The sequence below is a fragment of the Carlito syrichta genome, unplaced genomic scaffold (assembly GCF_000164805.1).
Source record: "Carlito syrichta isolate Samal-C Ts95f unplaced genomic scaffold, Tarsius_syrichta-2.0.1 Scaffold288823, whole genome shotgun sequence".
Classification (NCBI taxonomy): Eukaryota; Metazoa; Chordata; class Mammalia; order Primates; family Tarsiidae; genus Carlito; species Carlito syrichta.
The window spans coordinates 12,144-39,748 of NW_007232919.1; the positions used below are offsets into that span (position 1 = coordinate 12,144).

The window sequence follows — 27,605 nt, forward strand, 5'->3', positions numbered from 1 at the left end:
TAAACAAGATTGATGATCCCCTAGCTAGACTGACCAAGAAAAAATGAGAAAAAACCCAAATAAGCACAATCAGAAACACAAAAGATGAAATCACATCTGACCTTGAAGAAATACAAAAGATCATTAGAGACTACTACGTACACTTGTATGGAAACAAACTTGAAAACCTTAAGGAAATGGAGGACTTTCTGACATCACACAACCTACCTAGATTGGAACAAGAAGAAATTGAGACCCTAAATAGACCAATAATAATCAATGAAATTGACTACGTAATAAGAAAACTTCCTACAAAAAATAGCCCTGTACCAGATGGCTTTCCAGCAGAATTCTACAAGACATTTAAGGAGGAACTGATACCAATCCTACTGAAGGTATTCCAGGCGATTGAAAAAGATGGAACTCTCCCCAAATCATTTTACGAAGCCAACATCATATTGATACCCAAGCCAGGTAAAGACCCAACAAAGAAAGAGAACTACAGGCCAATATCTTTGATGAACATAGATGCTAAAATTCTCAACAAGATCCTAGCAAACCAGATTCAAAAAAACATCTCAAAAATCATCCATCATGACCAAGTAGGTTTTATCCCTGGGATGCAAGACTGGTTCAACATTTGTAAAACCATAAATGTAATGAAATACATCAACAGATGTCAAAACAAAAACCACATGATTATATCATTAGATGCAGAAAAAGCTTTTGATAAAATCCGGCACCGCTTCTTGATAAAAACCCTTGAACATCTAGGCATATGGGGAACATACCTCAAAATAGTGAAAGCGATCTACAAGAAACCCACAGCCAGCATACTCCTAAATGGACAACATATGGAACCATTTCCCCTTGAAAACTGGAACAAAACAAGGATGCCCACTCTCACCCCTCCTGTTCAACATAGTGTTGGAAGTCCTGGCTCGAGCAATCAGAGAAGAGAAGGCAATCAGGGGTATCCAAATAGGAAAAGAGGAAGTCAAGTTATCTCTCTTTGCAGATGATATGATTGTGTACCTTGAAAACCCAAGAGAATCTATCAAAAATCTCCTTACACTGATAAAGACCTTTGGCAAAGTCTCAGGATACAAAATAAATGTACTGAAGACAATTGCATTTCTCTACACCAATAATAAACAAACAGAAACCCAAGTAAAAAACACAATTCCATTCACAATAGTCACAAAAAAAATGAAATACCTTGGCATCTTCCTAACCAGAGACGTGAAAGACCTTTACAATGAAAATTACAAAACAATGCTTAAAGAAATCAAAGATGACACAAACAAGTGGAAAAATATCCCATACTCGTGGATTGGAAGAATCAACATTGTGAAGATTTCCATCTTACCTAAGGCAATCTACAAATTCAATGCAATACCCATCAAATTACCAGCAACATTCGTCTCAGACCTAGAAAAGACAACACAGGAATTCATATGGAAACACAAACGTCCAAGAATAGCCAGAATAATCTTCAGCAAAAAAAAAAAAACAAAGCAGGTGGTGTCACATTACCAGACTTCAAACTTTACTATAAAGCTACAGTCATCAAAACATCTTGGTATTGGTATAGGAACAGGCATATAGATCAATGGAATAGAATTGAGATTCCAGAAGCAAAACCTCAATTTTTCAACTAATCTTCAACAAAGCCTCCACAACCTACCACTGGGGAGAGGAGAACCTATTCAGTAATTCATTCTGGGAAAACTGACTGACCAAATGCAGAAGATTGAAACAGGACCCCTATCTATCTCCATGCTCAAAGGTTAACTCCAAATGATCAGAGACCTAAATGTAAAACCTCAAACCATAAGAACCTTAGAAAATGAAGGAAATACGCTCATGGAAATCGGAACTGGCATCTAATTCCTGAACAAAACCCGAAACCCACAGGTCATAAGAGAGAAGATAGACAAGTGGGACCTCATTAAACTGACAAGCTTCTGCAAGGCCAAAGAAACCATCAGGAGAGCAGGGAGACAGCCTACAGACTGGGAAAAAATATTTGCCAACACCAGGTCTGACAAAGGCTTAACATCCTGGATCTACAAGGAACTAAAACGTGCTGAAAAGAAAAAAAACAAACAACCCCTTTATCAAATGGGCAAAAGATATGAACAGGCATTTCACAAAAGAGGACACCCGAGCAGCCAACAAACACATGAAGAAATGTTCAACCTCACTAATCATCAGGGAGATGCAAATCAAAACCACACTGAGATACCACCTAACTCCAGTCAGAATGGCAATTATCAACAACTCAAAAAATAGCAGCTGCTGGAGAGGGTGTGGCGAAAAGGAAACATTTCTACAGTGTTTGTGGGAGTGTAAACTAGTGCAACCTCTGTGGAAAGCAGTGTGGCGATTCCTATAAGCTCTAAATATCAACTTCCCATATGACCCCGCAATCCCCCTACTGGGAATATATCCTGAAGAACTCAAATCACTCTATAAAAAAGATACCTGCACATGTATGTTTTTTGCAGCGTTGTTCACAATAGCAAGAACCTGGAAACAACCATGCTGTCCATCAAAAGAGGACTGGATTAAAAAAATGTGGTACATATACACGATGGAATATGACACAGCCATAAAAAAGAACAAAATCATGAATTTTGCAGCAATCTGGATGGAACTAGAGTCTATAATACTGAGTGACCTTTCACAGAAACAAAGATCTGAGTATCACATGTTCTTACTCATATAATGGACCTTGAACATCCAATGTAATACTATAAGAAAATGATTGACAGTACTGGGAAACTATGGGGGGGATGGGATTAACAGTCGCAAATATCTGTCTGGGGATGGGGAAACACCTCTTATCAACAGGTGCCTGAATGAAACATAATTGTACACCTAACCCTTAACTGTACCCCACAAAACCATAATAAAGAATATTGATTAAAATAAATAAATAAATAAAAATAAAGGTTGTTTGCTACACTCTACCAATAATTTTTTTTCTGAAGAATTACAAAATGACCAAGGTCCTGTATTGAAATGAGTATACTTTCTAGTATTAACATTAAAATTATTTGTGAAAGATCACTGTTGAAAGTTTAGAAATAAAGTAAAATATTAAAAGGAGAAGATTAAGCAATAAAACTACCCAAGTCTAATTGCTGAAGATTTTGGTATATTTATATTTCCTTCTGATTTTTTTCTTACATGTATTTGCTGTTTTTGACATTTCTTTTTCATTGAGCGCATATTATTCTACATCATTAAATATTTGAGCACATATTTTCTAATAACTGTATACTATTATATGATGTATATCTGTATTGTATATTTTTGATGATATGAATAATTGTGCAGTTATAAATTTTTAATCCTGTAAGACATATGCTTATGGTAGAAAAATCTGAAAAACTTAGAAAATCACAAAGGAGGTGACCTCAAATCATTGTTTAAAATCTGACATAGATTTTGCCATTTTTTCCGTGTTTGCATATATATTTTTAGTACAGATTATAATCTGATATAAATATTTCACTAAATTTTGGCTTATTTCTTGAGGTTAAGTTTCTAAGATAGAATTATATGCTCAAAGTAAGAATATTTTAAAGACTCTTCATACATATTGCTAAGTTGCTTTTTATTTTACGCTTTCCCTTGTAAACACACTTAATTTTAAAGCTATTCATTTTTAATTATGTGACTATCGCAGTTGCTTTTGCTGACATAAATTATAGTTCCTTGTATCCTGAATTATATCTGTGTTTCAATCTGTTCTCCCTTAGCTAAACTTGGCTTACATGTTTAGTTGATATTATGTAAAATGAAATTAGACATTTGAAAGTCTGGTTTATTTCTGACTTTTATGTATAGTTTTCTTTCACCACAGATTTTTCGTTAGTACCAATAAGGTAAGAAAATGAAAAATAGTTTTCTAAGTCATATGGCTTAGTGCCTTTTAAGCCTAATCTATCACCCTTTAAAAAAATTACTTAAAATATTGTTATGAATAGGTAGTATATACATATGGTACAAAACTCAAAAAGTTGAAGGGGACTGTTGGCCTGGCCCTGGCAGCTTTCAGATGCCTAGTTTCCCTTCCTGGAAGCAAATACCTTAGTAGTTTCTTGTGTATACACCTAGTGATATAGTCCCTATATAAGTTTTGTGTGTCCATGTATGCTGCGGTTAGCATAGTAAACATACTCTCTGCCCTTGAGATTGTTTCCAACAGTGTATGGAGAGGTTGCTAGCTCATTTCTTTTTAAAGGCTCTATAGCATGCATTTGTATGAATAACCATCATTTATTTAACTAGTTTCCTACTGTTAAGAATTAGGTTATATCCAGTCTTTTGCCATTACAAACTATGTTGTAGTGATGAACCTTGTAGATTTTGCCCATATGTAAGTGTAATCTGTGAAGTAAATTTCTGAAACAGAATTACTGTGTTACAGTGTGTGCTTTAAAAAATGTGTTGTCAAACTGTTTATTTCAGGTTCTATAATGGTTTAGACTTCCACAGTATGTCTGTAGGACATACTCTTGAACTGTTGGACATGTGCTTGGACACCACAGGATATCAGACTTTTTGGTCTTTGTCAATTTTGTTAAAAATATATCTTACTATAGTTAAAATTTTAATTTTAATTTCTTCTAGTAAGAAATTAAAATTGACTGGGCTCGATGGTTCAGCTTGTAATCCCAGCACTTTGGGAGGCCAAGGTGAATGGATTGCCTGAGCTCATGGGCAAGACCAGCCCGGACAACTTGGTTTGATCTTGTTTCTACAGTAAATAATATTAAAAAAATTAGCTGGGCATGGTAGTGCACCTGTAGTTCTGGCTACTTGGAAGGCTGAGGTAGAAGGATCGCCGGAGCCCAGCAGGTCAATGCTGGGGTGACCGTGAGTGTGCACTGCATTCCAGGCTGGGCGTTGGAGTGAGACTCCAACTAAAAAAAAAAAAAAAAAGAAAGAAAAATTAAAATTAAACTGAAAAAATACAACCTTTCTGTTTTTAATTATTATTTTTATAACCCTTTAAGTGAATATATTTTTATTTTTATCTGATAATTTTTATAAAAGTTAATTCCAGGATTAAATATGTATAATTATAAAGGATAATTTAAACATCGTGTAAACATGTTGCTTAATGCAGCAAAAATATAGACTTCTAGGTTTTATTATATTTAGCTAATACATGTGCTATCTAGCTTTAATTGGCATTCTCCAGTTAAAATTTTTCAATTTAAACTGACTTTCAATTTTCTGTTGCTCACTGTTCCCATGTAAGGTTTAAGGAATTGTCCTTCCATAAAGGAATATATTTTGCCTGATGGTGCCATGAGCCTTGATGGTTGGTATATTGGAGTCCTAGACACTAGCTGTATAGTTAAAACCATGTGACTTACAGGTAGTGAGACCTGGTGAATTAGTTATTGTGCAAGGCCCTAAGTCAGTGTATAGGCAACTTCTTCACAATTATATGGCACATAAGTCTGTCAAACAACTTATTCTGACTATCCTCTAGCACTCATTTCCTTAACAGCCTTTGTTTCACTCATGTTTAACTTTTTTTGGTAGTTTTTTTTTTTTTTTTTTTTTTTTGAGTTGAGTCTCCTTCTGTCCCCCAGGCTGGAGGGCAGTGGCATGTCACCACAGCCTCAACCTCCTGGGCTCAAGCAATCCCCCCACCTCAGCCTCCCAAAGTGCTATGATTACAGGTGTACCTGGCCCATGTTTAACATCTTAACATTTTCAAATATTTATTTGTTATGGCTTAGTATGTACTGTTCTGTCTACCTAGAATTTTCACTTACCTTTTTCTTGGTATATATCACAGCCCAGCTCAAATATCACCTGTCTTTTCTATTTTTTAAACTTTTAAATTTTTTATTTTGCTGTTTCTTTTTTTTTGAGTTGCAGTCTCACTCCGTCACACAGGCTGGAGTGCAGTGGCACACTCACGCACCAACCACCCCAGCGTTGACCTGCTGGGCGCTGGTGATCTTTCCGCCTCAGCCTTCCAAGTAGCTGGAACTACAAACGCATGCTACCACTCTTGGCTAATTTTTGATTTATTGTAGAGACGAGGTCTCGCCAAGTTGCCTAGGCTGGTCTCGAACCTGTGGGCTCAGGCAATCCACTCACCTCAGCCTCCCAAAGTGCTGGGGTTACAGGCTGAGCCACTGAGCCCAGCAATTTTTTTATTTTAAAGATGTGGGGTACAGTTTAGGTTAGGTATACAAATGTTCGTTATTCAGGTACCTTTGTTGATAAGGTGTATCCTCCATCCCCTGGCAGTTTCCCTCAACTGCCAACCCTACCCCTTTACTGGCAGTTTCCCACTACTGCCAGTCCCCTTCTTTTAGTATTATAATAGTTCAAGGTCTGCTTATGAGTGAGAACATATGGTACTCTGTTCTTTGTTTCTGTGATAGATCACTGAGTATGATAGACTCTGAATCCATCCAACTTGCTGCAAAGTACATATGTTTGTCCTTCTTTATGGTTGCATAATGTTTCATTGTGTATATGTACCACATTTTTTTATCCTGTCCAACTTCAGTGGGCAGCATGGTTGGTTCCATGTTTTTGCTATTGTGAATAGAGCTGCAACAAATACGTGTGTGCAGGTATCTTTTTTGTAGAATGATTTGAGTTCCTCCCGGTATATTCCTAATAGAGGGATTGCTGAGTCATATGGAAGGTCAATTTCTAGTTCTTTCATAAATCACCACACTCTCCCCTCCTATTACCATATACAAAAATTAACTCTAAATGGATCAAAGGCCTAAATGTAAAATCTTGAACTATAAGAATCTTAGAAAATACAGGAGACACTTTTATGGAAATTGGAACTGACAACCAATTCCTGATCAAAACCCCAAGTGTCCATGCCATAAGAGATAAGATAGACAAGTGGGGCCTCATCAAATACATGCTTCTGCAAAGCAAAAGAAAGCATCAGGAGTGTGGGAAGACAGCACACAGAATGGGAAAAAAATATTTGCCAACTGTATATCACCTTTATTTTCAAGTTGTCCATAGCTACAATAGTTAGGATTATTCTCTCTTGTTCGTACAAGGAGGAACCCCCCCCCCAAATGAAATGATCTTTTAGAGGGCAGATCAAATGCTCAACCAAAGTTTTTTTCTGGAAGTTTTGAGAAGGCTGCATCATGATTTGCAGAAGAAATGTCCTGACTTGTGGCAGACTGATGACTGGTTCTTTCACATGACAATACACCTACCTATACCATGGTGAGTTTTCAGCATTTTTTGACCAAAAACGGCATTACCCCCATGCCTCACCCTCCCTATTCACCTGATCTTGCCCCAAAGGTGCAAGGTGACTGAAGTTAAGCATGTAAGAATAATCACACATATTTTATTTTGAGTAGAAGTCTTACTTTGTTACCCAGGCTGGAGTGCAGTGACACGCTCACGGCCACCGTAGCCTCGACCTGCTGGGCTCAGATGATCCTTCCACCTCAGCCTTCCAAGTAGCTAGAAACACAGACATGTGCCACCACACCTAGCTAATTTTTTTATTTATTGTAGAGACACGGTCTCGCCAATTGCTCAGGCTGGTCTTGAACCCCTGGAACCAGGCAGTCCTCCAGCTTCTGCCTCCCAGAGTGCTGAGATTACAGGCGTGACCTACTGCACCTGGCACAGTTTTTTATAAATACCTTTCTTTTGGGTCCCCCTTCATATTTGCTTTCTCAGCATCTAACATAGAGCTTAATATACAGTGATAAAATATTTAAGAGTATTTCATGGTCTGAGGAATTCTAGGGACTAGGCTCTGTTCTAAATCAGTTTCAATTTACTGAGAAATAAAAATTTTAAAATTTAGGAGTTGTGTGTAATTTGCTTTGAGTTGTCCCTCTGCAGAATCTAAATAACTTCAGAAAACTTTGTCGGATTTCCCCAGTTAATTTTTTTCTTTAGATTCCATTAATATGAAAGTTTTGCATTTGATGAGTATGTCTTGATGTTGGCTTGTGATAAAAACCTAATACATTTTGTCATGAAGTTATTCTTTGTTTATACAGCGAATGTCCAGGCACACAGATGCAGCAGGAGACGTACTATTGGAAAAAAAAGGTTGTGCAGGAGTGATAACCTTAAACAGACCAAAGTTCCTAAATGCTGTGACTTTTAATATGATTCGGCAGATTTATCCACAGCTAAAGGTTTGTAATTTTCCTAAAGCAATGATATGGATCCTTTTTATGGTCATTGTCATAGAACCTTTCTGGTGTTTTCTCCCATAAAAGCATAAGACTCTGGGATCTGTGCCTAAGCCCTATTGATGCTTGAGTCCACGGTGCTTTTCCTGTGGGTTATCGTGAGCATCCCTGGTGATAAGGCGTTCATTGCCTACTGAGACAGCCTCTTTCACTTTTGATTTGTTCACACATTTCTTTTTGTGTTCTGCCACTCTTTGTTGCTCTGACCTTCAAACCAGTGATATTGGCTCTATCCCTTAGGGCGTGAGTATACGAATCTAATCTGCATCCACATGACAACCTTTTGGTTTGAAGAGCTCTAGGCCTGCCTTTTATTAGTGAAGGCCACAGTCTTATAAAGTGAACAGCATGGGGTAGTAGAAAAAATAGGACTTAAAGTTTGGTTTGAAACTTGGATTTCTACTTATTAACTGTGTAGGCTGGGGAAGTTAATCTCTCTGGCTCACTTTCCTTACCTGTGAGATGGTGTTGATGAGATTTCATAGAATGGTTGTAAAGATTAAGTAATTGATATATATATATACTTATTTATATATATATAAATCTCTAGTATACCATGTAGGTGTTAAACGAATACTAGTTTTCCCCTGCTGCCAGTTCCTTAATTCTGCATTTAATGAGTCTGTCTTCCATTCTTGTGTTTCTGTTTGAGGGACCTTATAATGTCCTAAAGTGTGATAAGTAGAAATAAGCCAGGTGTTACAGATTAGAGTTGGAATAACATGTTTCTATAATGTAGTGTCCAGTACTACTTAAACTTTTTGAACAATCACATCTGTTCGGCTACATCTTCCTTGTGTATTTATATATTTATTATCTTGTACAGGTTGAGCATCTTGAATTCAAAATGCTCCAAAATCCCAAACTTGTAAGTGCTGACATGATGCCACAAGTAGAAAATTCCACACCTGACCTTATGTGACCAAATTGCATTCAAAACAGATGATGCACAAGCAGGGCATGGTGGCTCATACCTGTAATCCCAGCATTTTGGGAGGCAGAGGCAAGAGGATTGCCTGAGCCCACAGGTTCAAGACCAGCCTGGGCAACTTGGTGAGACCTCGTCTCTACAATAAATCAAAAAATTAGCTGGGCGCTGCAGCCTGGATGACAGAGTAAGACTCCGACTCAAAAAACAAAAACAAAAAAACAAATGCACAACACAGAATTTATTCAGCATCCCTAAGGGAAGAATAAAATTACCTTCAGACTGTGTGTATACAAGTGTGCATGAAACACAAAGGATTTTCGGATTTAGATTTGGGTCCTATCCTTAAAATATAATGTTTATGCAAATATTTCAAAATTTGAAAAAATCTGAAACACTTCAGATACTTATCTGTATGGAATTTATAGAAGCCTCATTAGCTTTTCTGTTTTTAGTTACTCATTTGGTCCATTATTTTAGCCTTTCAGATTTCCATTGGCTCTTTTTTTGTTCATCACTTATTAGCTGTCTTTACCGATCCCAAATCACTTGCATGTTTGATCAGTATCATAAGTGGTTTTTCTCTGTTACTTACAGATTTATCAATAGTTCAGAAAGCCCCATATCACCACAGTAGAAAGATTATTGATTTACTTATAGCAGTCTTTTGGTTGATTTGTTCTCCAAATTTATAAGTTTATATAACATAATATTATTAAACCCATATTTGTTCATCTTGATCTCAAAGTTATGGCAAAGACTTCAGGTGTCATCCTAAAATTTAGATCACAAATACACTCATTTAGCAACCTTATTAAAATAGCTTCTACTTTATCTCAGAAAAGCACATGAAGTTCACTCAATGAGGAATGAAATGGGATTTGTTCTTCTGAATATGCTTTATAAAAGGATATATCCTCATACACGTATATGAATGTATGTGTATATGTGCATATGCATATGTCTTTAATGAATTTGTATTTATAATATACAATTTTCTTTTATATTTGGACAGAAGTGGGAACAAGATCCTGAAACTTTCCTGATCATTATAAAGGGAGCTGGAGAAAAGGCTTTCTGTGCTGGGGGTGATATCAGAGGTAAAAACTTTTTCCTCCTTACCTAAATGGTTTTCCCCTCACTAGAACTGTTAAAGGATTAGGAGATTTTTCTAATAATTTGTAATTTGCTTTACTTTTTAGAATTTTTGTTATAAAGTTAATACATTTTATAAAGTTAAGAAAATAAAAAATTAAGGACTTTTTGTAGTTAATATTAGAAAATAAGGGGAACAGTGAATTGGCCTTTTTGGAATGTAGATATCTTGTCTCTCTCCCTGATTCATCACCCAAAAAATGTCCATTTATGGTATATGGGTTCACTTTATATTTTAGAATAGCTGATATTAAGCAGTTCTGTTAGTCACCTAACCTGACAATCTGGCCATGTTGAGTGACTTGCCATTCTCCAAATATGACGTACTCTCACATGTTTCTGTATCTTTTCACATGCTTTCTTGCTATTCATGATCCCAAAGTAAGCACCTTCCCTGTACATAGATATTGTATTTATCTTATTATATTGTAAATATATTTTTACATGTGTTTAAACAAGCTGAGATAAATAAAAATACAAATTCTTCTTGTTTTTCCTAGTTGTTCAGGTCAGTCTGTCTATACACATTTAACTGTTAAAGACAAAAGAAAGAAGGAATGCTTGTTCCCAGGATCAAAGTCATGTACTTATTAATATCACCACTAGTTGTCCATAAAGCTAGATTCAGCACATAATTTCAAATATCTATTAAATTTAAAGTAATGGAATTTTAAAATTGCAGTTTAATGGAAATGTTGATTGTTTGAATTGATTATGTTAGCTTGTTTTTAAATTTATTGTTTTGCCCACGGCATGAATATTTTTAAAACCATTGTTTTTTCAGCTTGGAATTAGGCTTTTCCTAGAGTTGGGCCTACGATCTTGTCAGTTTACTGATGTGGCGGAGCCTTACGTGTATTGAGTTTAGCGTCTTCTGACTGTAAGCCATTTCTGCAGAGAGGCCTAATTTTATATTGATGTTTAGAAATACATTTACAAATGCTTGAATTATTTAATTTTCATATATGAAGCTATGGATTTCAGTTCCAGGAAATTTAGTTTCTTTAAAGATCATAGTATAAGACAGTAAGTGCACAATCAGAACATTAAAAAACAAAGATTGTGAAGGTCATTTAATTTAAATTTATGTGTAACTAGTTGGTGGATTAGAATAAGATTAGAAGAGAGTCTGCGGAGGTTTTCATTCCAAATGCTATACAACTTACAACTTATACTTCTTTCCTTTTGGAATTTATAAACAATAATAAGGACTGAATGAAGGACAACAGATAAAGGTCTTTTTTTTTTTCCAGGCATATATCAGTGAAATCTCAGAATAACCAAAGTAGATGTCAGATATTTTATTTTATTTATTTATTTATTTTTGAGTTGGAGTCTCACTCTGTCACCCAGATTGGAGTGCAGTGGCCGCTCCTGGCCACCGCAGCCTCGACCTGCTGGGCTCCGGCGATCCTTCCGCCTCACTCAGCCTTCCAAGTAGCTGGAACTACAGGTGCGTGCTACCACGCCCGGCTGATTTTTTTGATTTATTGTAGAGATGAGGTCTCACCAAGTTGCCCAGGCGGGCCTCGAACCCGCGGGCTCAAGCTATCCACTCATCTCAGCCTCCCAAGGTGCAGGATTACAGGATGAGCCACCGAACCCAGCTAGATGTCAGATATTTTAAAAACCAGGAAAAAAAGTCAACATATGGAACATCTTGAAGGAATGTATATCAGAATTCTAGAGTTAGTCTAAAAATTGGTAGTGAACACTTTTTATGTAACACTTTCCCATAAAAGAAGAAACATGTATATATGAAACATTTAGCTTTTAATAGATAATTCTCATCTGAACATGGTGGTTCATGCCTGTAATCCCAGCATTTTGGGAGGCTAAGCAGGATTGCTTAAGACCAGGAGTTTGAGACTAGGCAATGTAGTGAGACTTTGTCTGTACAAAAAAATAAAAATTAGCTGAGTGTGGTAGCATATGCCTTTGGTCCCAACCATTCTGGAGCCTGAGGCAGAAGGATTGCCTTAGCCCAGGAGGTCGAGGCTGTGGTGAGCCATGATCGTGCCACTGCACTCCAGCCTGGGTAATAAAGTGAAACCCCAGCTTAAAAAATAAAAAGATAATTGTCATAGGATTTAAAGACAGGAAAGTCATATGAGCTTGTAATATATGGAAGAGAAAACTTTGATAGCGGTCATGATTACTAGAGTAGGAATGTAGTGGGAGATGTGAACTCTGGACAATAGGAAATTGTAGTAGAAATGAAACCACTTGATAGTGTTCATTATTCAGCAGATACTAAACAAGCGTTTAAGTCAGGTCATAGTATGTTGTAGCAATGTCTTGAGAATGACATTTCCATTGCTATTAACATAAGAATGTTACAGTCTTATCTCTCTCTAGCCTCAACTTTTTCCTTTTCCCTTTAGTTTCAAATTACCCAATTCTTGATTGCATTTTTTTTCCTTTCTTGTCTTTGTGCTTTTGCAGAGCGCTTTTTTCCTGTAATTCTTCAGAAAATTCTCACCTACGTTTTCAAACTTGTCTGGGGCTTACCTCTTCTGGAAAGCCTTCACTTAATTGTGTGTCTCCTGCTCCCATTCCCACAACACCCTGACCTTTATATCGTGGGCACAGTGCACTGTGTTTTGCTAGTCTGGCTTTCTTGTAAGTCTGAACTCCAGGACAGCCATATGATATTACTGTCTTGTTATCTGCAGCACCTAACAGAATACATTGCTACACAGTAGATGCTCAATAAGTGCTTCATGGGAAAATGAATGTGGTAGAAATATTTGATTAATACCTGGCAGGGGAGATATCATGTTCACCAAGGTAGTTTTCCCAAGGCGAGGCTTATTCATTGCACCCCAGATGTGCTGACCCCTGCGGTTTCCCCAAATGTGGGAAACTCAACTGCATAATTTATGGTAGCAGGGGACTGCATTAAGAGTAAAAAAAAAAAAAAAAATTAACTAACTATAATACACTGTAGCACTAAACATACACGAGGGAGTGTGACAATGTATAATGTATTTGGTACTGAGATTTTATTGCCTAAGGAAAAGTATGTCTAGCAAATGTTTATTCAGGTGCTAGAGAAAATAATCAAACGAAAATACAGTTTGTAACAATATAAGATTTCTAATTTAAGAAGTGTAAGCAGCAAGAATAGGGATTTTTGTCTTGAAGCTTTGACATTGGACTATGGATCTGTGACTGACTATAATATATCTGTGGCATGGGCAACTTGAAAATTTTAACAAGCCATTTTAGAGTACCCTTCTGCCCCCGGTATTTAATTATTGTAATACTTTTCATCTGTTTGATAATATCAATTGTTAAATAGCTCTTTTGGTTTGTAATTGTCCCTTCCTTTCTAGAGGTCTCAGAAGCTGGAAAGACAAACCAGAAGACAAGTCAAGATTTCTTCAGAGAAGAATATACACTGAACAATGCCATTGGTATGTGTGTTCTGCTGAGAGCTTTGAAATGGAATCAAGAAGTGAGGTGACAGTATGATTTGTTAAAAGTGTAATCAATAGACATTCTTATTTAAATACTCTGTGCCCAGGCATAAAGTAAAATTGATTAAACTATTCTGACTGCTTATTCCAGAAAATTAAACTTTAATATTAGTAGATTTTGACTGCTATTTGTCATAAAATCAATATGAAAATATGGATTTCTGATTCTATGGCAGACTTTCTTGGAAAACAAAAAAACTTGGATCCCAGTTTTCTCTATAAAATGAAATACAGTATCATTTTCTAATTCTTAAGGAACTTAGAAATAAAAATTTCTTTACATTGAAAGTTCCAAGTTTCACTTGAAGTGAAGCATTACTTTATTTTTTCAAGCATGTATTTCAAAAGTTAAATGACAGGAAATCACATAAAATAAATACTTGTCCCCTCCAGCCCAGAATTAACAGACATCAATATTTTGTTTCTGCTTGATGTCTTAAAATTTATTTAGGAGAAATATAATACTGCGAGTTTTAAAGTTACAGTTCAGTCCATTTTGTTGCTTTCCTCTGTGCCTTTCCCTTTCTCTCCTCAGAAGTAACCATTGTCCTTAATTTGTAGTATATCTTCCTGTATTTTATACTTTTGCTGTATTTGCTTTATATTTAGGAACTGTATTTTATACTTTTGCTTTATATTTAGGAACTGATAGAGTTTTACTTTGCATTTTGGGATTTACATAAATACTATCTTACTGTATGGTATACCATTCCATAAATTGTTTTTAACAACATTGAATGTAATTGTTCTATAGTATCCAATATTATGATTATACCCCACATTACTTATATAGTCTACATTAATGGACATTCTAGGTTAAAACTGTTCCAGTTTTTGCTAATATAGATAGTTGTACCCTGGTATATGTCCCCTTATTGCCCATGTGCAAAAATTTATCTAGAAGTAATATGTGGGATGGATAGATCAGAGTGTTCATAAATCACTACTGTGTTTCCAAATTCTTCTTTAAAGTATGAGACTTTGTTTTTCTTTTCTTTTTTTTTTTTAATGTGTGTGTGAGTTGGAGTCTCACTCTGTTGCTCAGGCTGGAGTACAGTGACATGCTCCCGGCCACCTCAGCCTCAACCTGCTGGGCTCAGGCAAGTCTTCCCCCTCAGCCTTTCAAGTAGCCAGAACTACAGGCACATACTACCACGCCCAGCTAATTTTTTTTTTTTTAATTGTAGAGATACCCTCTCACCTTAGCCTCCCAAAGTGCTGGGATTATAGGCTTGAGCCACCACACCTGGCTTAAGACTTTGTTTTTCTACATGTCTTGTCTTGGATATTCTTGGATTTTTATCTCCCATATGAATTGTAAAATTGCTTTGTCTGGTTTTACAAAAAATATTTTATTGAGATTTTGATTGGAATGACAATTAATCATGGGTTAATTGGGAGGGAATTGACGTCTTTGATAGTATTGAATCTTTCCATTCATGAATATAGCATATTTCTTCATTTAAATTTACCCATTTCAAGTGCACAGTTCAGTGATTTTTAGTAAAGATAGAAGGTTGTACACCCATCACCATAAGTCAGTTTTTGAACATTTTTTTAGGTTGACTTGCATGTCCTTCCATCATGTCATGTGATTTTTCTCCATAAAGACTCTGCTTTTAAAAACTTTCTTTTAAAAACATTTTTATTTTAAGTTTGTAGGGTACAATTCAGGCTTAGGTATACAAATGTTCATTATGCAGGTACCCTTGTTGATGAAGTGTGCCCCCTCCTCACCTGGCAGTTTCCCACTATTGCCATCCCATCTCTGCCCTCCCCTGGCAGTTTCCCACTACCGCCAATCTCTTTCTTATAGTATTATGATAGTTGTTCAAGGTCCACTTATGAGTGAGAACATGTGACACCCGATTTTTTGTTTCTGTGTTAGATCACTTAGTATTATAGCCTCTAAGTCCATCCAAGTAGCTGCAAAGCCATAATTTTGTCCTTCTTTATGGCTGTGTAATACTCTATCGTGTATATGTACCATATTTTTAAAAATCCAGTCCTCTTTCTATGGGCAGTATGGTTAATTCCATGTTTTTGCTATTGTAAATAATGTTGCAATAAACATGCATGTGCAGGTATCTTTTTTACAGAGTGATTTGAGTTCTTCTGGGTATATTCCCAGTAGGGGGATTGCAGGGTCATGTGGAAGGTCGATTTTTAGATCTTTTAGGAATTGCCACACTGTTTTCCAGAGTCTGTACTAGTTTACATTTCCACCAACAGTGTAGTGTTCCCTTTTCGCTGCATCCTTTCCAGGATTTGTTGTTTTTTGAGTTATTGATGATGGCCATCCTGACTAGAGTTAGGTGGTATCTCAGGGTGATTTTAATTTGCATTTATTTGATACCTAGTGAGGCTGAGTATTTTCTCATTTATCTATTGGCTGCTCATATGTCTTCTTTTGAGAAGTGTCTTTTCATATCTTTTCCCCACTTTGTAATGGGTCTATTTGTTTTTTTCTTTTCAGCTCGTTTGAGTTTCTTGTAGATCCTTGATGTTAGTCCTTTGTCAGTTATACAGTTGGCAAATATTTTTCCCCAGTCTGTGGGCTGTCTTCCTGCTGTCTCAATTGTTTCTTTTGCTTTGTAGAAGCCTGTCAGTTTGATGAGGTCCCACCTGTCTATCTTATCTCTTAATGGTATGGGTACGTGGGGTTTTGATCAGGAATTGGTTGCCAGTTCCAATTTCCATAAGGGTATCTCCCACATTTTCCAAGGTTCTTATAGTTTGAGGTTTTATGTTTAGGTCTTTGATCCATTTAGAGTTGATTTTTGTGTACGGGGATAGGTAGGGGTCTTGCTTTAATCTTCAGCATGTGGTCAGCCAGTTTTCCCAGCACTATTTACTGAATAGGTTCTCCTTTCCCCAATGGTTGATGGTGGAGGCTTTGTCAAAGATGAGTTGGTTGAGAAATTGAGGTTTTGCTTCTGGAATCTCTGTCTTGTTCCATTGGTCTATATGTCTGTTCTTGTACCAATGCCAAGCTGTTTTGATTATTGTAGCTTTATAATAAAGCTTAAAGTTTGGGAGTGTGATACTTCCAACTTTGTTTTTGTTTGTTTGTTTGATTTTATTGAAGATTGTTTTGGCTATTTGTGTTGTTTATGTTTCCATATGAATTCCTGTATTGTTTCCAAGTCTGAGAAGAATGTTGCTGGCAATTTAACGGGTATTGCATTAAATCTGTAGATTGCCTTGGGTAGGATGGGCATCTTAACAATGTTGATTCTTCCAATCCATGAGCCTGGAATATTTTTTCATTTGTTTGTGTCATCTTTGATTTCTTTGAGCATTGTTTACAGTTTCTGTTGTAGAGGTCTTTGACTTCTGTGATTAAGAAGATGCCGAGGTATTTCATTTTTTGTCGTTATTGTGAATGGGATTGTGCTTTTTATTTGGCTTTCTGTTTGTTTATCGTTGGTGTATAGGAATGTGACTGACTTTTGCACATTTATTTTGTACCCTGAGAATTTGCCAAAGTCCTTTATTAGTACAAGGAGGTTTTTGACAGATTCTCTTGGGTTTTCGAGGTATAGAATCATGTTGTCTGCAAAAAGGGATAATTTAACTTCCTCTTTTCCTATTTGGAAACTGCTGATCTCCTTCTCTTGCCTGATTGCTCTAGCTAGGACTTCCAATACTATATTGAACAGGAGGGATGAGTATGGGCATCCTTGTCTTGTTCCAGTTTTCAGGGGAAATGGTTCCAATTTCTGTGTGTTTAGCAGTATGATGGCTGTGGGTTTCTCGTAGATGACTCTTACTATTTTGAGGTATGTTCCATCTATGCCTAGATGTTTGAGGTTTTTTATCAAGAAGAGGTACTGGATTTTATCAAAAGCTTTTTCTGCATCTAATGATATAATAGTGAGGTTTTTATCTTTACTTCTTTTGATGTATTTAATTATGTTTATGGTCTTATGGATGTTGAACCAGCCCCTGCATCCCAGGGATGAAGCCTCTTTGGTCATGGTGGATGATTTTTTAGATGTGTTGTTGAATCCAGTTTGCTAGAACCTTGTTGAGAATTTTAGCATCTATGTTCATCAAGTATATTTGTCTGTAGTTTTCTTTCTTTGTTGGATCTTTTCCCGGTTTGGGTATCAGTGTGATGTTAGCTTCTTAAAATGATTTGGGGAAAGTTTCATCTTTCTCGGTTGCCTGGAATACTTTCAGTAGGATTTGTATCAGCTCCTCCTTGTATGTTTTGTAGAATTCTGCTGGTCCAGAACTTTTATTTTTGTAGGTTTAACCTTTTAAAAAATCAACTTTTGGTTTTATTGATTTTTTTTTTTTTTTTAATTTTTGTTTTTGTCTTCTATGTCCTGCATTTGGGCTTTTATTTTGTTGATCTGGATTCTTGTGCTGAAGTTAAGGTTTAGTGGTTTTGCCTTTCCAGTTTCCTTAGGTGGTTTGTTAGGCTGTTAACTTGTGATCTTTCCATTTTCTTCATATGTATTCTTAGAGATACGAATTTCCCTGTTAGTACTACTTTCATGGCATCCCGGAGATTTTGATAAGATGTTTCTTCATCTTCAAAATTTTTCTTTATAATTTATTCTCAATGCAGCTTGTAGTTTTTGTTACAACATTTAATGGTTATTTTCCTATTACTTTTTAAAATTGACTATTTCTGGCATATAGAAATGCTTTTGATTTTTGTATAATTACATCCAGCAATGCTGCTGAAACCTCATTAATTTTAATGGTGTTTCTAAATAGATTCTCTCAGTTTTTCTATATAGGCAATTCCATCATCTGCACATTGGTTTTTTTCCCCATCTCTTTTCAAGTCTTATATTTATGGCTTATTATATTTTGGCTAGAACCTCTGTTATATTGTTGAATAGTGTTATCTTATTCTTTATTTTTATTTTTTGAGTTGGAGTCTCACTCTGCCACCCAGACTGGAGTGCAGTGGCACGCTCCCGGCCACCACAGCCTCCACCTGCTGGGCTCCAGTGATCCTTCTGCCTCAGCCTTCCAAGGAGCTGGAACCACAGGCGCACGCTACCACGCCCGGCTAATTCTTTTGATTTTTTGTAGAGATGATGTCTCACCAAGTTGCTCAGGCGGGTCTCGAACCCACGGGCTCAGGCAATTCACTCACCTTGGGCTCCCAAAGCTCGGGATTACAGGCTGAACCACTGAACCCGGCCTTATTCTTGATGTCAATGGGAAAGCTTTCAAATTTCATACTTATGGATTGCCTGAGCCTGCAGGTTTGAGACCCGCCTGGGCAGGCGTGACCTCATCTCTACAATAAATCAAAAAATTAGCAGGGCGTGGTAGCGTGCGCCTGTAATTCTGGCTATTCAGAAGGCTGAGGCAGAAGGATTGCCGGAGCCCAGCAGGTCAAGGCTGCAGTGGCCAGCATCGGCCACTGCACTCCAGTCTGGGCGACAGAGTAAGACTCCAACTCAAAAAAAGAAAAAAAAAAAATTCACACTTAGGTATAGCTCTTTTTGTGGATTTTTTTTTAAACCAAGTTAAGGACATTGCTTCTATTTCATATTTGTTAGGAATGTTTTCTTTTTGTCTGTTTTAGTTGTTGATAGCTAGTGCTCAAGCATCCACTTTCTCAGACTTTTTCTTTTTTTCTGGACAGGGGAAAGCCATCTTATAGAATTCCTGAGACAGTGAATGGGGATTTTCTAGTCCTGTTTTCTAAATGGAATAGCTCCTGTTAACTTGAGATTTTATGCAGTTTGCTGATTACATAAGATATTTATCCCCAACTCCCAACACACAAACACACACACACACACACACACACACACACACACACACACACACACACACACACACACAGAGTAATCTTTAGCTGTAGCTTCCACTCAACTTGACTTTGAGTTTCTTATTTGTTTCTGGTACTTGGGAATTTCCCTTGGTTGGCTTTGGTCTTGGATATACATTTAGAATTATTTTTTTTAGAATTTCCAGTATGAAGTAGGAGTAGGGAAAGGATACTCATTCCCATTTTAGCTCAGTGAGCAAAATTGAATGGATATCTGTTAGTCCTTTAAATCCTAAAATTCCACTTATCAAGTTTACTTAGAATATTTTATTAATTCAAATATTTTACATACCAGCACTGCCCAGTAGGATTTTCTGAGTGATAAAAATATTCTGTACCTGTGCTGTCTGATATGAGAGCCACTAGCCACATGTGGCTGTTGGAGCACTTGAGATGTGGCTAGTGTGACGAAGAAACTAAATTTTAAATTGTATTTAATCATATTAATGTTAATCTAAATGACTACATATGGCTAGTTACTACTATATTAGTGTAGTTTTATACTAAATATATTTCTAGGCAATTTGAAAAAATAATTTGGAAAAACATTAGCATGCAGAGAAAAAGTATAATTTCTGTACATTTCAAAGTTTAATTTCTGTACACTGTAATGATATAGTTAGTAAAGAATTTGAAAGATTTTGACTTTATATCTTGTATCAATTAGCATCTAATATTTTATATCTAAAATAGATCTATAGCTGAAATGGAGTGTGTATATTTATATGTCTCTATCACAATCAATAAATTCTTTTCCATAGTTTCTGGGGAACTACAGATCAGAACTGAGGGCACGAAAAATCCTTGTGAAAGTGTGATTTGAGTTGTGCTTTGGTGGTTGATTAGCGAATTGGGAATACTTACACAGTTGTTAGATGGATCACAACTCTACAGTTTTATATTGACCTTTGGTAAGGAGTAATATTGGCAAAAGTTGTAATAGGGGCTTGGTGATTTACATTTTGTTGTGCTCTGAGCAACTCACCTTCTCAGAGGAGAAACTAAAAAGGAAAGAGAAAACAGTAAAAGTTTGTATGATTAACAAAATTTTTGAGCTTGAAGACACACCTGACCATATTTTGTCTTATCATTTTGTAGATGAGAAAATTTGTATGAAATACATATATCTGATGTGAATATGTCATATATAGCTCATATGTTTTTCATTTAATGCCCATTTGAGTTTGATGGTACAGCTGAGACAAGAATCTCGGTCTTCTTCTGAGATTAGACAAGACCAGGTGTGATCAGGGTGGTGTGGTCTGAGTGGTATGGCTGTTGACGAGAATCTGGGTCATCGTAACTCTCAGGCCATGATTTTTTCCTGTGGGCTGTACTTCTCCATATGTATCCAGATACTTCTTTAAATGTATAGAAAACAAATGTGTTCTTTAAAGCAGTGGTCCCCAGCCTTTTTGGCATTAGGAACTTTTTTTGTGGAAGACAGTTTTTCCATGGACTGGAGTTGGGAGGGTGGTTTTGGGAGGATTCAAGTGCATAACATTATTGTGCACTCTATTTCTATTATTTTTACATTGTGACATATAATGAAATAACTGTACAACTCACTATAAAAAAGGTTGAGAAGGATGTGGTAAACAAAATAATGGGTGGACCTTGTGTGGTCTAAAATAAATATCTGTTTCTGACTTAAAGCCTGCCACCAGATGCAGCTGTACAATTGAAGTAATCAGTTCACTTGCCACTCACTGGTAGGGTTTTGATATGAGTCTGTGAGCAATTTATTATGGTCTCTGTGTAGTCAAACTTCACTGCTAATGTCAATCTGTATTTGCAGCCGCTCCCCAGTGCTAGCATCACCACCTCGGCTCCACTTCAGATTGTCAGGTATTAGATTCTCATAAGGAATGTGCAACTTAGTTCCCTCACATTTACGTTCACAATAGGGTTCACACTCATATGAGAATCTAATGCTACCACTGATCTAACAGGAGGCAGAGCTCAGGCAGTAAGGGGAGCAGCTGTGAATACAGATGAAAGTTCACCATGTGGCCTGGTTCCTAACAGGCCACCGGTCCGTGGATGGGGATCCCTGCTTTAAAGTACAACTACAAGCATAAACATCAGTGGCTTGTAAGGTAAATGTTAATTATATTTCTCTATAGCTGAGTTATAAAAGGCTTTCTTTTTTTTTTTATTTTTTTTTAAAGAGACTATGTCTCGCTTGTTGCCCAGGCTGAAGTGCAGTGGTGCAGTCATATCTCACTGTAACCTTGAACTCCTAGGCTCAAGTGATCCTCCTGCCTCAGCTTCTGGAGTAACTGGGACTATAGGCATGGACCACCACCCTTGACTAATTTTTAAAACATGTTTTGTAGAGATGGAATTTCACTGTTTCCCAGGCTGTTCTTGAACTCCTAATTAACCTCAAGCAATCCTCCCATCTCAGTGTCCCAAAGTGCTAGGTTACAAGTGTGAGCCACTGTGCCCAGCTCTGTCTTTCATTTGTTTCAAATTGAAGGCTGAATTGTTAAATGATAGACAATTAGGATTGTGTTTGAGTTGACATTTAAAAAATTATATAATTTACAAGTCATATGTTTAGTCCTCTTTGATATTTCTTGCAAAAACTTCCTAGGGAAAATCTTGAGAGTTTATATATGTGATTTTTTTAAGAAAAAGTGAATGCATTTTAAACTTTGCAACTAAAACTACAGCTCTGTTTCTTTTTAGATTCTTGCAAGAAACCTTATATTGCACTTATTCATGGAATTACAATGGGTGGGGTAAGTAGACTTTTACTCTGATTATTAATATGAGTGAGTTGTGTTAAAAATAAGTTAATAATATTAAATAGAAGTGAGGTGATGAATACAATACAGTAGACCCCCTTAACAAAATTATGTGGATTTTGGAAAGTGGCAGATTTGGGATATAATATTTGCTTATAACACTTTTAGATTTTCTCAACTCAAATTAGTAGTTTATATTCTTAATTATGTTATATGCTGTTGTAACTTTTTAAAAACTTTTTTATAAGCTTTTTTAAGCAAACTGCATAATCTTTAAAAAATATATATATATAGAGAGAGAGAGCCTATTTTCTGCTTACAAATAAATTGATTGCTTCCAACAGCTTCAGAAGAGAAACTGGGGTGCTTTTTTTAATTATTATACTCTCAATATTGGGGATTTGGTTGCCTAAACTGTACCTACTGTACAAAATTTCACCTTATTGGCAGTGTTTGTGAAGTTCTCTATAACTGCATATCTACCAGTTGACTAATATTTATTTTGCCTCTGTGCTAATACAAAGTAGTCTAATATGTAACTGCCTTAAATAATTTGATGTGGAGTTGAAGAAAACATGCAATAATTACAGGACAAGTGGTAAATTATATGGCACCGACTGTAACAAAAACAAGCCTTGAAGGAAGTAAGGGGTCAGAATGGGTCTTCATAAGGAGAAAGGAACTGCCTGGAGAAGATGATGAATTGAACTGATCCTAGAAGGGCAGTGAAGGAGAGAAAAAGTAGTATATTTCCCTTACCCAATGCAAAGGTCATGGCCAATACCGCTAGTAACAAATGACCGATTAACCAGAGAAAAGCATAACAAATCTATTTAGTCAATGTTTTATATGACATGGGAGCCTTCAGAAATGAACCCAGGGAAAACTGGATTTTTGTGCTTAGATAAATAATGAACAGTCATGTAGAAATATGATTGGACAAAAGGGTGTGATCCAGAGGTAATTCATGGGTAGAACTTAGGCCTTTTTGCTCAGATTCTTCTTGGCCTCTCTGTGTAACATTCCTTTCCTCCAAGTATAAGGCAGCACACTTGTCACATGAGGGTTTAATGATGTACTTTTAGGAAAGATAGGTCTGAGAATTTCTTTATGGCTGACTCTCCTACAGAAAGGTGGGGGAAAGTCAGAGAGTGGCCTTCAAGGAACTGGGCATGTTTTTGGGTAGTATTTTCTGAACTCTAACAATAAGCAGGTAGCACCTAGGTAGATAGGTAGTAAGACCCCAAAGGTGGACTTTCAGAACTTTCCCCTGTTCAATGTTCTAGAGACTTAGTTATTTGGAATACATGAAGTCCCCTGTTTGTTCTAGTAGAGCCATCTGAAATGAAACTTCTTGGGCACCGGGAGTTGCACATCATTTGGGGAAGTACAATTCACTGGTAAGGGCAATCTGTACTTCTCTGCTTTTTGACAGATCCTGAGCATGGGTTGGTTGTATTTTGTCAAGGAAGAGTTAACATGGGGAAAATAAAGGCTCTATGAAAAAAAGACTGCAGAATAAGGGGGAGGGAAATAATCTGTAGTGTTGAAGGAAGAACTGCCATGTGAATGTGAAAAATGAAAACAAAAACAATGGGCATACCCAGTAGCGTGTAAAAAGTAAATGTGGGCCCAGTAAGACCGGAAAGAAACCCCAAAAGAAGGCAGCAAACTCAGATGAAAGGGCTACAGACTGAAAAAGAGGAACAGATAACATTAGGGAGGATGATTAGGAACTAAAATACAATAGTAAAGCTGAGATTCCACTTTAAAGGCAATAGATTAGAAAGAATTGAATTTAATATTATTGTTAGTGAGATTGTATTTGTGGAGGACAAACTTAGGAAGCTCTCATAAAACATTCAAAAAAAGAAAAATATTAAATAAATAATGAGAAAGAATGTTTTGATGTAATGACTATGAAAAAAAGATACTGGGAACCCAACAAAGGAATAATAAATACTCCATTGAAAATAACTCAAACACTTGGTATAGAAATGATAAATAGAATTAAAGATAACTTTTGAAAAATTTAAGTAAAAACAAAAACTCCCAACCTTAGGTAAATACAATTAAAGGGTGATTTCAGATAAAATCTGTGAAAAAGAGACACACACCTAGATAAAAACTTAGGTTAATTTTTTTTTAATTACAGGCTTTAAGAAGAAAATCAGCTGTATGTGTTCAGGCTTAGGAGCCAAGGCAAAGGAATTATGGTGGATACAGGTGACATACAAAGCAGAAATCTGGCTTTAGAATTGCCTGTACACAAAGTGCCAGGTGGTAGTTAAGACACAAGAGTTTTCTACCAAATAAATTGTCATTTAGCATAAATGTAAAAAAAATTTTTTTCAGAAAATGAATGGGCTTGAAAAATATATTGCTAACTGTTGAAAATATAAGAGATCACTCAAAATTATAACTCAAGACTAGCTTTGTTTTGAAAGAATTGGCGACTTGGTGCTCTCAGAGGGCAGAACCTTCGTCTTTTTATAGAAACTTGAGAATCCTTGCTCTAGCATATCTCACCAATGCATAGTCCCCTGGCATGGATAGGTTAGTGTAGTGTTTGCATGCATTCCTACATATGTAACAGCCATGAGTGTTACATTTAGTTCTTAAAAAAAAAAAAAAGACTGCAGTAAAACATATCAAGATAATGCTGTCTTGAATAGGAGAAGTAAAGGTGATGCTGCTTTTTCCTTCTAGCTTGTATTTTAAATTTACTGTAAAGCACATAAATGACTTTCAAATTAAGATATGCTTGCTATTAACTTTTCTTAACCAGAGTTAAAGTCTTAGTGCTCTAAGGCAATGGTTTTCAAGATTCTCTCCCTGTAACAGCAGCATTAGAAGTACTTGGGAACTTGTTAGAAAATACACATTCTTGGGTACCACTCCAGAGTCAAATTCTAAGGGCTGGGCCCAGCAATCTGTTTGAACAAGCTCTTCAAGCGACTCTGAGCCATGTTGTTTGTGAACTATTGTTCTAAGTCATCCATTGCATTAGTGAATTTTCTCCTGTTTCTGTCCTGTGCTTTCAGAATGGTACGAGTTATGTACTATTCTTGGGAGAATTGAGAAAATAGTCATACATTTGAAGTGATCTGTGGTTCCGGTTAGGGACACCTGAGAAAGTTTGTTTTATGTTATTTTATCAGCTCCTCTATCTCTCCCCCCCAAAGAAACTTGTGTCTTTTTTCCCCATCAGGACTTCTTACCTATATGCATTCTTCAAGACTGATGTTCTACCCTCTTTTTTGACAATAATGAACACTACAGGCTGAATATCTCTTATCTGAAATGCTTGGGACTAGAAGTGTTTTGGATTGCAGATTTTTCCAGATTTTGGATTATTTGCATTACTTATCAGTTGAGCATCCCAGATCTGAAAATCTGACATCCAGAATGCTCTAATGAGCATTGTCTTTGAGCCTCATGTAAGTTTTGGATTTTGGAAATTTTCAGATTTTGAGTTTTTTATTTGGGATGCCCAACCTGTACTACATTAGATGTGATTTCTTCTTCCATTGAGTCAGTGTTTTCCACCAGTACTTTAAATTTGGCATTTGTACTTTATTGTTAGTTACTTTATAATATATCTTATCTCCCCAAATATATTAGTTTGTAAGGGCAAGGACTATCATGCCCTTTTTTAGTTTTCCCATAATAACTAGGTATGCACAGTGTGTAATTCTTTATTTAAACAATTCTCCTCTAAATTAGAAACATCTTGAAAGGGTAAAATAGACTGAAAGTTAACAGGCTCTTTTTTTATAGTGGGATTTTGTATGTATCTTGGTTTTGAAGGCTAAACTTTTCTTGTCTCATTTACAAACTTCTGTGGTTTGAATATGGTTTGTACCCACCAAAACTCGTGTTGTGGCTTGGTCCTCAATGTAGAGGTATTGGAAGATCATGCCTTTAAGAGGCAATTAGCTTGTTAAATGGATTAATATCTTCCGGGCAAGACTGGCTTAGTTCTTGCAGAAATGGATTTGTTTCTGCGAGAGCAGGTTGTTATAAAGCAAAGTTATCCCTCATTCTTTGCCCTTTTCGCCCATACAAGTTCCTTTCTATTTTGCTGCCATGTTTTGATGTAGCATGAGGCCTTCATCAGAAACTGCTAGATGCAGCCTCCCAAGTTTGAAATTTCCAGTTTACAGAACTTTGAGCTAAATAAATCTCTTTTCTTCATAAATTACCCAGTCTGTGGCATTCTGTTATAGCAGCATAAAGTCCTGCAGTTTCTCAGCAGGACTAAGAAACTTGGTACTGAAAAGTAGGGCTGTTACTAATAACAAATACCTGTAAATGTGGGAGTTCTATAAAGAACTGAACTGGAGTCCACTTGCCTGTGCAGTAAAATTAGATATGCACACTGAGGTTTTTTTTGCAGCAATAGAAAGGAAGGCATTCTTTGCAAGGCAACAAGTAAAACCAAGCTACTGCTCAAATTCTGACCTCCCCGATGGCTTACAGGACAGGGCTTTTAATGGTAGGAGTAAATTTCAGAAAAGCAGAAGCTACAGGCAGTGTCATCAATCAATACATGGAGGTTCCATGTTGGTTTTGGCCTAAAGGGGGGGGATATCTTGAAGTGAGGGCTTACGGTTTGCAGGTGGATTCAGAGATCTCTGATTTGCAATTGGTTAAGGAAGAGAAGCTTTGTTTAAAAGTTTGGGGTCTACAGAAAAAATGTTAACTGGCTCAGGGGTATGACTCCCTCCAGGCCCCTCATGAAGAAACTTAGAAGGAATTGTGGTCAGTTAAGTCTTCAATTTCCCCTTATCTGAAGTCTACCTGCCAGCGGATCCATTTGGTGAGGGTCCTCTGAGGAGATCTGAGCCTCTGAAAGACAACTCAGGGACTTATATTAGGATGTCTTTAGTTTCTATAGGGAAAACAAGCATCTCTGGAACTTTACATTTCTTGGCTAATGTGTTTAGGGTTTTTTTGTGTTTTTTTTCGGTTTGATTTTTTTTTGAGTAAAGAACTCACTCTGTCACCCAGGCTGGAGTGCAGTGGCAGGATCACAGCTCACTGCAGCCTTGACCTCTTGGGCTCAGGCCATTCTTCCACTTCAGTCTCCCAAGTTAGCTGGGACTACAGGTATGTGCCACCACACCAGGATATTTTATTTATTTATTTATTTATTATTATTAATTAATTAATTTATTTTTTTGAGTTGGAGTCTCACCCTGTCGCCCAGACTGGAGTGCAGTGGCCGCTCCCAGCCACTGCAGCCTCGACCTGCTG

At 36.6% G+C, this 27,605-nt stretch overlaps 1 protein-coding gene across 1 annotated transcript in view; it reads left to right on the forward strand.

The window, feature by feature from the left end:
- The window catches only part of LOC103255999 (3-hydroxyisobutyryl-CoA hydrolase, mitochondrial-like), a 79,216-nt gene that overhangs the window by 10,419 nt on the left and 41,192 nt on the right, over positions 1 to 27,605 (forward strand). Inside the window, exons 2-5 of the mRNA XM_008053891.1 lie at positions 8,025 to 8,165; positions 10,166 to 10,250; positions 13,644 to 13,724; positions 22,288 to 22,340. Of these exons, the coding sequence (XP_008052082.1) occupies positions 8,028 to 8,165; positions 10,166 to 10,250; positions 13,644 to 13,724; positions 22,288 to 22,340 (357 nt within the window). The 5' untranslated portion in view covers positions 8,025 to 8,027. The remainder of the gene's footprint in view (positions 1 to 8,024; positions 8,166 to 10,165; positions 10,251 to 13,643; positions 13,725 to 22,287; positions 22,341 to 27,605) is intronic.